General features: G+C 34.0%; 2 protein-coding genes across 5 annotated transcripts in view; one reads left to right on the forward strand and one right to left on the reverse strand.

The window, feature by feature from the left end:
- Nucleotides 1-5,503, forward strand: part of LOC117314739 — a 439,277-nt gene extending 433,774 nt beyond the window's left edge. For 3 of the 4 annotated variants that reach the window (XM_033868829.1, XM_033868830.1, XM_033868827.1), the window contains 3 exons: nt 413-442; nt 1,066-1,095; nt 2,809-5,503. In XM_033868829.1, coding sequence (XP_033724720.1) covers nt 413-442; nt 1,066-1,095; nt 2,809-5,063 — 2,315 coding nt within the window. In that variant the 3' untranslated portion in view covers nt 5,064-5,503. The remainder of the gene's footprint in view (nt 1-412; nt 443-1,065; nt 1,096-2,808) is intronic. The other variant, XM_033868828.1, reaches the window with a different exon arrangement.
- The window catches only part of LOC117314740, a gene marked incomplete in the record, with an annotated part of 896,274 nt that overhangs the window by 767,617 nt on the left and 116,020 nt on the right, over nt 1-12,637 (reverse strand).

Raw genomic sequence — 12,637 nt, forward strand, 5'->3', positions numbered from 1 at the left:
CCTTGGTATACATGTAGCTCTCCTTGGTCTTTAGCTGTGCCCTTTTTGATTTTTAGTCTGATTTTGGGGAAATTGACGCCATCTTGGATTTTGATGGTCTAAGTTTATTATTTCCGTATTTGTGAGAAAGTTCTTCATAGACCTTTCTTAGATTTCATAGTAAAGTATTCGTCAACATCAGATGATTAAAAGGAAAACATGAAAAGAAAGAAAAAGTAGAGAAAAAGTCTATCATACAACAAATACATATCATTCAATGGTGGGTACCAAGATTCTTCTGGGATCTTTTGTTATATCAAAGAAAGTTTTAATGGACTAAATGTATTTGTTTCATCAACATTTCATTGCTCAATTCTAATTCCTAGGCATTATTTGTGATATATTTAATCAGGGAGATCGTTTTATTTTACAGAAAGGAATTCTAAGCTGACGGCCATGATTGGTGAGTTTATTACATTTTTTTGGTCAAATGAAATAAAGTATTTCAAACTGCTGTATGTTTTTAGTACCGATAACTTTTTAGCCCACTATCCTCAGATGGTGGTGGGCTATTCAAATCACCCTACGCCTGTGGTCCATCGTCTGTAATCAATCGTTGTCATCACTATTTCTTGAAAATGCTTGGTTGGATATTTCTCAAACTTCACATGTAGGTTTCACTCAGTCGCTTTTTGTACCAATTCAATTTTGAAACTGATCAGGGAAAAAATGGCTAACAGGCCGCCATCTTGGAATATGATGGCCAAAGTATTAAATTTATGAGTGATTCTGAAAAAGCTCTTAGATCGATCTTTCAGATTTCATGTTAAAGTTATTGATGTCATTAGATCATAAAGAAAAGAGAAAAGATGGGAAAAGTAGAGAAAAGATCTGTTTTACATAGAACCAATAGAGATCATTCAATTGTTGGTGTCAACATCCCTTTAGGATCTCCTGTTTTATTAAGCAAAATTTTTCACAGACTACGTATACGTTTTTGTGTTTCAAAAACATTTTCTCGTTCAGCTCTAATTCATATTCATTATTTGTGATATATTTAATAAAAGATATCCTCTTGTTTTACAGAAAGGGATCCTAAGTTGGCAGCCATGATTGGTGAGTTTGCTGAACGAGGTTGAATGTGAAGATATATTCTTGGTGCAAGAGAGATCCAGCGTGCCAGTCACATTGACCAACTTATTCAGGGACAGTAACATGTGAAACAAGTTAAAACATTGATATTTACAAGACCACACACCATACAGGTTTTGTATATAAAATTAATCATTAATGTAGTCATCCACCAAAAGTCAAGGTCAGGTGTTGCTTGATCTTTAATATGGTTGATTATACAGTAACTAAATTAATATCAAGTATTCATGACAGAGAAACCTGTATTTCCTGTCAAATCAGAGAGATAAATAAGGTATATAGATCGTCTCCATCTCTCAGTCCGTAACTCTTATCTCAGTGCTTCGGATAGATTTCCTGTCACAAGGTTAAAGGTCAAGAACACTGTTACTACATGTAGAAAATCAGTTTGACCAGAACACCTTGAGTACTGTAATTTCATTTACAATGTTACACCCAGGTTAAGTTCGGGTTTAGAGGAACACATGTTGTGGGTATGAAAATGTCTACGAATGACAAAGTCGCTGGGTTTGTTCTTTAACATATTTTTGGATCGAAGAGATTAAAACATTCTGAACATGTACAATAAAAAGTTTCTTATTAAAGTCTAAATCTACATGTAAATCTCACATCACACACAACATGCTCTCCCTATAGACCCACCCTCATTTACACAAATGGATCAAACTGATCAAATCAAAATACCAAATGTAAACATGATATTTCCAGTAAAAATAAATATTGTGTGCGTTAATGCAGGTATACTGTTACATCACCTTGAATAGAGCTGAATATCAAAATTTATAACATATTCAACAAATTATTAAAACACAATAATCATAATTTGATCTTTAAATCATACTTACAAACCACACTGGGAAATTTTATGTTTTGTAAAAATATGAATTAAATTAAAAATCAGTCTAATTAAGAGTGTGGACAAACGACATGTCTTCTACAAAGGTCAATTAAAAATGGTCTGCCACACAAAGAAACATATTCTAAATACATACGAAAACAACTTTAACATCAAAGTATGTTATTATAAGAACTGTCACATGTCCAGTCTGTTGGTGACCACTACTTATACACACACATACATGTACATCACACAGACAAAGGAACATGCATGCTGATAAATTAATTGTTCGCACAGGTAAAAAGTAGTACGATAGTTTTATTCTATTACAATACCACGGACAGGTAAAACGTAGAATGATAGTTTTACTTTATTATAATACCACGGACAGGTAAAACGTAGTACAATAGTTTTACTCTATTATAATACCATGGACAGGTAAAACATAGTACAATAGTTTTACTCTATTATGATACCACGGACAGGTAAAACATAGTACAATAGTTTTATTATAATATCACGGACAGGTAAAATGTAGTACAATAGTTTTATTATAATATCACGGACAGGTAAAATGTAGTACGATTGTTTTATTATATTATGATACCACGGACACAACACAAACCATGCAATGATTATTGAAACTATTTACTACATACAAATGTACATATGCATTACATATAATTCATAACACACACATTGTGAGAACCTTGCTGACATGTCAGTTCTGCCACCTAATCTTGCTTTTACAAAATTTACTGTTCCCTACAGGGTACTTGTAGTTGTTGGCTATTTCATAGAAATGTTTAATCTTAGTGTTCATTAATTTTTCCTTGTAGAAACAACAAGAGCTAAGATAGAGGGAGATCGACTAAATTACGAGTTTATTGCCACCAAAAGTTTCCATGAAGCTCAGAAAAAACTGAAGAACAGGATGGTTATAATCAAGGGAAACACAGGAGATGGGAAGTCGTCTATTGCCATGGAAATTCTCCGTTTCCTGTGCTGTGATGAGGAGGGCCAACAGAAACGATGTCTACAGCCACTGGAACTACACGACATCAAGGACATGAATTTGGTGGCACCAAAGTCTGGATTAGTTATCTATTTCGATGATATTTTTGGCAAGAATGTTGTGTGTAAAGGAGATGTAGATGAATGGGAGAAAAGAGAAGAATGTATTCTTTCAAAATTCTGTGAAAGTGAGAACTCTGAGGGCAATATCCTTGTCATGACCATCCGTAGTGAAATTTTAAATTCTTTAGGTAGTTCTTTTTCGAAAAAAATATTCACTGAAGAGAACATTGTTGATCTCAGTGAATACAAAGATGAAGAAGAAAAACGGAAATTATTAAGGTTGTATGAACCAAAAGATAAATTTGATAAATGGACAGATGTTGAAGAGAAAGAGATCTTCAAGTCATGTCCTGACATTGGGTTTCCCCAATGTTGTAGATTATTCAGGGACACACCTACTTTGCAAGCAGAAAAGGTCAACTTCTTTAGAAGACCTTTTCATTTTGTGAAATCTTGTTTAGATAAATTAAAGGATGGAAAATTTTATGGGCTGCTGTATCTGTTCCTCAATGGAGGCAAAGTGATAGAAAATGATTTAGACCCTTCTAACGAAAATGTTGATAAAACATTGTTAGAAGCAGCATTTGCTGTTGATGTAGTCAAAGTTGATCCAACAAATGAACTTGTTTACAACAAGGGGAGGAAAGCTGAATTTGTGAAGGAGTCGTTAGAAAGTCTGTTGGGTTCTCTGGTGAAAAAAGAGTCCACCCTAAAACAAGGCAGATTGTATCCTTGTTACAAATTCAGTCACGACTCCATTGAGGAAACAGTGGCACTTCTGTATGGAGAGAAAACTCCCATTGGCTACATACAGAATTGTCCCCGCAAGTTACTCAGTTATATAACTACAAAAAAAACCACCCCAAACAGGATAGTTATATCATTTGATGATCAAACCAATGCCATGTGTAAACGTATCGTCAAAGAATTTAAATCTCTTGATCCTAGAAGTTACTGGTATTCTAGTGAGTGGGAATATTTAGTTACATTAGATGTATGGACAGATTGCCAGTTTCTACGGGGATTTTTCAGATACCTAAGTGATCAGAATGTTGACAACCGTTTGTGCCACAAGATAAAACATGACTTGTTTAATCGAGCATGCTCTACTGGTTCAGATGAATGTGCTTTGTTTCTCCTGTCTAAAGGTGTTAAACCTGACAAGGAGACACCATTTCGTGTGGTGAAGGGTGGGAGTGTACAACTACTGACTGAAATACTTAAGTGTAAAGTCATTCCTACAGCGAGGGCAGACTGGTCACGATCATCAAATATACATTATAATAGAAATATCAATGTCCTACACGAGGCGTGTTTGTTTGAGAGAGAAGAGATGGTGACAATGTTGTGTGACACTTACCCAGACTTGGTACATGAGACTGATAACTATAGACATAGCACGCTCCATTTTGTGGCACGGACAGGAAATTGTGGTCTATTTCAGACAGTGGAGACATTGATACTTAAATCATTGTGTAGAGTTGAGGATGTACAACATAAGTGTGAGATAGAAGATGGTCGTGTTGTACATAGGAGTTGTGTGTGTGGTCAGTACATGTCACGGTTAGTGGACGTGTTTGGGTATACAATATTACATCATAGTTGTATGATGGGACACAGGGAGCTTAGTTTATACCTGTGTCAGTGTTACCCAGCACTAACTACAGCTGTAGATAAGCACGGGTTGACAATATTACATTATAGTTGTAATGAGGGACACAGGGAGCTTAGTGTAGAGCTGTGTAGGTTATACCCAGCACTAACTACAGCTGTAGATAACAACGGGTATAACTGTCTACATCACATAGCCAGGATGACATCAGATGTAGACATGTTCACAGAGTGTGAACGTCACGTAAAACAGTACGTAGAGAAAACAGGAGGTAAGTATGACATCACGACCTTACTTACTAATGACGGGAAATCTGTTTTAGACCTGGCAAAGGAATGGACAGAGTGGAGGAAGTTAGATAACAACCCTTTGTATGACCATCTTGTTCAATTGTTTGCTAAATAAAATTTAATATTCCCACTAATTTCTGTTTACTAAATTGTATAAAATGATGTAGAACCAAACAAAGAGAAATTTTAGGAAAAGTTTTTATCCTCGTCGCTGTTAAAAAACAGCGTCACACTTTAGAAAATAGTGTCACCGTGACAGTTAAACAATGTCAGTTAGAATTATAATTGGATGAACACTTGAAATGGTGAACAAAAGCAAAGTGTTCTAAAGAAAATATAAACATATTATATAGTTGTGATGATATGTGTTGGTATTGTCAAGGAATTGTCAGGTTGTAACTCGTACACAGAATGTATGAATGTTGTCAGAATGAATCTGTTCACAAAGGTCGGCAGTCATAGAAGTTTTCATCGTCATCGTTTACTAAATAAAGTACTAAATATTCACACTTCTGTACATTGACTTGTGTGGCATGATGTAGAGCCAAACAGAGATAAAACTGAGGAGACATTTTTACTCTCGTCACAATTTACAAAATGTAAAACAAAAGTCGGCAGTTGTAGAAAGTTTTCTTCGCCGATAGGGGGCGTCCTCGGGTAGGTCCGAGTGAAAGGAGGATGGTGATACTAATAACCGCCTGGTGGAGCTCAACACAGATTGGGGGACAGGGTAGGACATAGGATATAGGATATATACCGGTACATGTACTGTAATTAGGATATATAACATCAATACTGTGACCGGTATATGTGCTGTAATTAGGATATATAAAATCAATACTGTGACCGGTACATGTACTGTAGTTTATATAACAGTGGAAGAGTTTTTTCGGGAGTGTGATGTTTTACAGAAAACATATATTTATTGATATGTAAATTTTGTTTGTTGTATTTGTGTAACTATTGTTTGTTGACTTTTGTTTGTGTAAATAGTATATGGACTAGATAAACAATACAATTGTTGAAGAGTTGACAGTGACTATATAGTATGGAGCGTTAACATTATAGAATTACAAACAATTTCCTAAGATTTACAAACATCACTGATATGTTGTAGGGCTAAAAATAAGGTATTATGTTACCGATACAACATGTAAACAACTGTTTATGCTGTATGAGTACCACTGTACTCAACTTTGTATAAAACCATTATGATGAATGTGTTTGTAATGTGATGTACAGGGTTGTATATAGCTGTGTTAAAAATGAATATTTACACCATGTTATGGTCTATTGTATAAATATGTCATTATATAATTCATTTATATCAATCATGTATGGGGTTTAAGTAGTATGTAAAAGTCTGTGGTATAAGACATTTATATACATGTATATATGTACGTGGTATTACCATGTTAAAGTCTGTGGTATAAGACATTTATATACATGTATATGTACGTGGTATTACCATGTTAAAGTCTGTGGTATAAGACATTTATATACATGTATTTGTACGTGGTATTACCATGTTAAAGTCTGTGGTATAAGACATTTATATATATGTATATGTACTTGGTATTACCATGTTAAAGTCTGTGGTATAAGACATTTATATACATGTATATGTACGTGGTATTACCATGTTAAAGTCTGTGGTATAAGACATTTATATATGTGTATATGTACTTGGTATTACCATGTTAAAGTCTGTGGTATAAGACATTTATATACATGTATATGTACGTGGTATTACCATGTTAAAGTCTGTGGTATAAGACATTTATATACATGTATATGTACGTGGTATTACCATGTTAAAGTCTGTGGTATAAGACATTTATATATATGTATATGTACTTGGTATTACCATGTTAAAGTCTTTGGTATAAGACATTTATATACATGTATATGTACGTGGTATTACCATGTTAAAGTCTGTGGTATAAAACATTTATATACATGTATATGTACGTGGTATTACCATGTTAAAGTCTGTGGTATAAGATATTTATATACATGTATATGTACTTGGTATTACCATGTTAAAGTCTGTGGTATAAGACATTTATATACATGTATATGTACGTGGTATTACCATGTTAAAGTCTGTGGTATAAGACATTTATATACATGTATATGTACGTGGTATTACCATGTTAAAGTCTGTGGTATAAGACATTTATATACATGTATATGTACATTTGTACGTGATATTACCATGTTAAAGTCTGTGGTATAAGACATTTATATACATGTATATGTACGTGGTATTACCATGTTAAAGTCTGTGGTATAAGACATTTATATACATGTATATGTACTTGTTATTACCATGTTAAAGTTTGTGGTATAAGACATTTATATACATGTATAATTATGTACATGGTATTACCATGTAAGGGATTGATAGTGTATTTGATACTCCACAGTGTTAACATACAGAGTTGATATTTAATACTCCACAGTGTTAACATACAGAGTTGATATTTAATACTCCAGTGTTAACATAAGGAGTTGATATCTAATACTCCACAGTGTTAACATAAGGAGTTGATATTATGTTCACACTGTGTTAACATAAGGAGTGGATATTTGATACTTCACAGTGTTAACATACAGAGTTGATATTTAATACTCCACAGTGTTAACATACAGAGTTGATATTTAATACTCCACAGTGTAAACATAAGGAGTTGATATCTAATACTCCACAGTGTTAACATAAGGAGTTGATATTATGTTCACACTGTGTTAACATAAGGAGTTGATATTTAATACTTCACAGTGTTAACATAAGGAGTTGATATTTAATACTCCACAGTGTTAACATAAGGAGTTGATATTTAATACTCAACAGTGTTAACATAAGGAGTTGATATTTAATACTTCCACAGTGTTAACATAAGGAGTTGATATTTAACATTCCACAGTGTTAACATAAGGAGTGGATATTTTATACTCCACAGTGTTAACATAAGGAGTTGATATTTAATACTCCACAGTGTTAACATAAGGAGTTGATATTTAATACTCCACAGTGTTAATATAAGGAGTTGATATTTAATACTCCACAGTGTTAACATAAGGAGTTGATATTCAATACTCCACAGTGTTAACATAAGGAATTGATATTTAATACTCCACAGTGTTAACATAAGGAGTTGATATTCAATACTCCACAGTGTTAACATAAGGAGTTGATATTTAATACTCCACAGTGTTAACATAAGGAGTTGATATTTAATACTCCACAGTGTTAACATAAGGAGTTGATATTTAATACTCCACAGTGTTAACATAAGGAGTTGATATTTAATATTCCACAGTGTTAACATAAGGAGTTGATATTTAATACTCCACAGTGTTAACATAAGGAGTTGATATTTAATACTCCACAGTGTTAACATAAGGAGTTGATATTTAATACTCCATAGTGTTAACATAATGAGTTGATATTCAATACTCCACAGTGTTAACATAAGGAGTTGATATTAATTACTCCACAGTGTTAACATAAGGAGTTGATATTTAATACTCCACAGTGTTAACATAAGGAGTTGATATTTAATACTCCATAGTGTTAACATAATGAGTTGATATTTAATACTCCACAGTGTTAACATAAGGAGTTGATATTCATTACTCCACAGTGTTAACATAAGGAGTTGATATTTAATACTCCACAGTGTTAACATAAGGAGTTGATATCCAATACTGCAGTGTTAACATAAGGAGTTGATATTTAATACTCCACAGTGTTAATATAAGGAGTTGATATTCAATACTCCACAGTGTTAACATAATGAATTGATATTTAATGCTCCACAGTGTTAACATAAGGAGTTGATATTTAATGCTCCACAGTGTTAACATAAGGAGTTGATATTTTTAATACTTCAGTGTTAACATAAGGAGTTGATATTTAATACTCCAGTGTTAACATAAGGAGTTGATATTTAATACTCCACAGTGTTGACATAAGGAGTTGATATTTAATACTCCACAGTGTTAACATAAGAAGTTGATATTTAATACTCCACAGTGTTAACATAAGGTGTTGATATGTAATACTCCACAGTGTTAACATAAGGAGTTGATATTTAATACTCCACAGTGTTAACATAAAGAGTTGATATTTAATACTCCACAGTGTTAACATAAGGAGTTGATATTCAATACTCCACAGTGTTAATATAAGGAGTTGATATTTAATACTCCACAGTGTTCACATAAGGAGTTGATATTTTAATACTTCACAGTGTTAACATAAGGAGTTGATATTTAATACTCCAGTGTTAACATAAGGAGTTGATATTTAATACTCCACAGTGTTGACATAAGGAGTTGATATTTAATACTCCACAGTGTTAACATAAGGTGTTGATATGTAATACTCCACAGTGTTAACATAAGGAGTTGATATTTAATACTCCACAGTGTTAACATAAGGTGTTGATATGTAATACTCCACAGTGTTAACATAAGGAGTTGATATTTAATACCCCACAGTGTTAACATAAGGAGTTGATATTTAATACTCCACAGTGTTAACATAGGGAGTTGATATTTAATACTCCAGTGTTAACATAAGGAGTTGATATTTAATACTCCACATTGTTAAAATAAGGAGTGGATATTTAATACTCCACAGTGTTAACATAAGGAGTGGATATTTAATACTCCACAGTGTTAACATAAGGAGTTGATATTTAATACTCCACAATGTTAACATAAGGAATGGATATTTAATACTCCAGTGTTAACATAAGGAATTGATATTTAATACTCCACAGTGTTAACATAGGGAGTTGATATTTAATACTCCACAGTGTTAACATAAGGAATTGATATTTAATACTCCACAGTGTTAACATAAGGAGTTGATGTTTAATACTACAGTGTTGACATAAATATTTAATATATCAAATTATGTGTTATTTCATGTCGCCATCTTTTTTGTGTACATAAATAAAATGTACTGTGTATTTAAACAAGGACTTGAGTTATTATTTTATAAAAACCCAGAAGTAAACACACAGTTTATGCCTTTATCTTCAGACGGTTTGTCAAAAAGAGAGAATACAGTTTTAGTCATCAGCTTCTTATGTACGTTTAATTTGTTACGCCACACCGCTAAGATATTTCAACTTGGTGGCCTCTGTTAAACCTGTCTAAATATTAAAAGACCGTCGACACAACGAAAACTCGGAGGTTAAGTGAACTCTGTAAACAAGTTCTGTTAACATAACTGGGAAGTGAAGTGGTCTCTTAACACAGGTTCTGTTAACATAACTGGGAAGTGGAGTGGTCCCTCAATACAGGTTCTGTTAACGTAACTGGGAGATTAAGTTGTCTCTCTATACAGGTTCTGTCAACATTACTGGGGGGAAAAGTGGTCCCTCAATACAGGTTTTGTTAACATAACTAGAAAGTGAAGTTGTCTCAATACAGGTTCTGTTAACATCAATGGGAGGTTCAGTGGTCTCTCAATACAGGTTCTGTTAACATAACTGACAGATTAAGTGGTCTCTCAATACAGGTTCTGTCAACATTACTGGGAGGAAAAGTGGTCTCTAAATACAGGTTCTATCACCATATCTGGAAGAGGATGCAACAATGTCATAATTTTGTGGTGTCATTTATAAGAACATAACCCTGGAGTATCGAAGACGACCACATCATGACTTGGACATTAGAACATAACCCTGGAGTATCGAGGATGACCACGTCATGACTTGGACATTAGAACATTACCCTGGAGTATCGAGGATGACCACATCATGACTTGGACATTAGAACATAACCCTGGAGTATCGAGGATGACCACATCATGACTTGGACATTAGAACATAACCCTGGAGTATCGAGGATGACCACATCATGACTTGGACATTAGAACATAACCCTGGAGTATCGAGGATGACCACATCATGACTTGGACATTAGAACATAACCCTGGAGTATCGAGGATGACCACATCATGACTTGGACATTAGACACTACCCTGGAGTATCGAGGATGACCACATCATGACTTGGACATTAGAACATAACCCTGGAGTATCGAGGATGACCACATCATGACTTGGACATTAGAACACTACCCTGGAGTATCGAGGATGACCACCACATCATGACTTGGACATTAGAACATAACCCTGGAGTATCGAGGATGACCACATCATGACTTGGACATTAGAACATAACCCTGGAGTAATCGAGGATGACCACATCATGACTTGGACATTAGACACTACCCTGGAGTATCGAGGATGACCACATCATGACTTGGACATTAGACACTACCCTGGAGTATCGAGGATGACCACATCATGACTTGGACATTAGAACACTACCCTGGAATATTTAACATGCCTTGTCGTTGACATAAGACAAAAAATTCATATCATATTTAACAAGTTTATTAAATAGTTTTTATTATAAATATGATAAACATTTAGAGAGAAGAAAATAGACATCTCCGAGAAACAATCATTTATAAGGAGAATAACACTTAATAGTATTGAGTAGTTTTACATTATAATTATCATAATACATATATTAACATGACGCCTCAATAATGTCAAAAAGTCTTCCACATATAATATAAATTTGATGAAAATCCTGCGTAGTTCTGTAAAAATATTTATGTTCAATGGTATAATTTTCTATCTTTGCTGTTGAATCCCAAGACAGTGGGATTTTTCATGTCCTTTCTATAAAAAACAAAACACGTGTAAACAATTTTATGCCAGAAATTCTTCTATTGTTAATAGTTGATCTATAACACATTTCGAGATCGTAACCAAATACATGGCACTTCTACAGTATGTATAGATGTAGTTGTGTAAAAATAAATCCCCCTCAAAATTATCATAAATAGGTATACATAGTAATTTAAACTTTACAAAGCACCTTTTCTGTACTAAAATAGTACACAATAGTTATCCTAATATCAGTACCGTAGTTATGCTGTAATAAGTCCTGGTGCCTAATATCAGTACCGTAGTTATCCCGTAAGCCCTGGTGCCTAATATTAGTACCATAGTTATCCTTTAATAAGCCCTGGTGCTTAATATCAGTACCGTAGTTATCGTGTAATAAGCCCTGGTGCCTAATATCAGTACCGTAGTTATCCCGTAAGCCCTGGTGCCTAATATTAGTACCATAGTTATCCTGTAATAAGCCCTGGTGCCTAATATCAGTACCGTAGTTATCATGTAATAAGCCCTGGTGCCTAATATCAGTACCATAGTTATCCTGTAATAAGCCCTGATGCCTAATATCAGTACCATAGTTATCCTTTAATGAGTCCTAGTGCCTAATATCAATACCATAGTTATCATGTAATAAGCCCTGGTGCCTAATATCAGTACCGTTGTTTTCCTGCAATAAGCCCTGGTGCCTAATATCAGTACCGTAGTTATCGTGTTATAAGCCCTGGTGCCTAATATCAGTACCGTAGTTATCCCGTAAGCCCTAGTGCCTATAATATTAGTACTGTAGTTATCCTGTAATAAGCCCTGGTGCCTAATATCAGTACCGTAGTTATCATGTAATAAGCCCTGGTGCCTAATATCAGTACCATAGTTATCCTGTAATAAGCCCTGATGCCTAATATCAGTACCATAGTTATCCTTTAATGAGTCCTAGTGCCTAATATCAATACCATAGTTATCATGTAATAAGC

This window comes from Pecten maximus, chromosome 16 (assembly GCF_902652985.1).
Source record: "Pecten maximus chromosome 16, xPecMax1.1, whole genome shotgun sequence".
Lineage (NCBI taxonomy): Eukaryota > Metazoa > Mollusca > Bivalvia > Pectinida > Pectinidae > Pecten > Pecten maximus.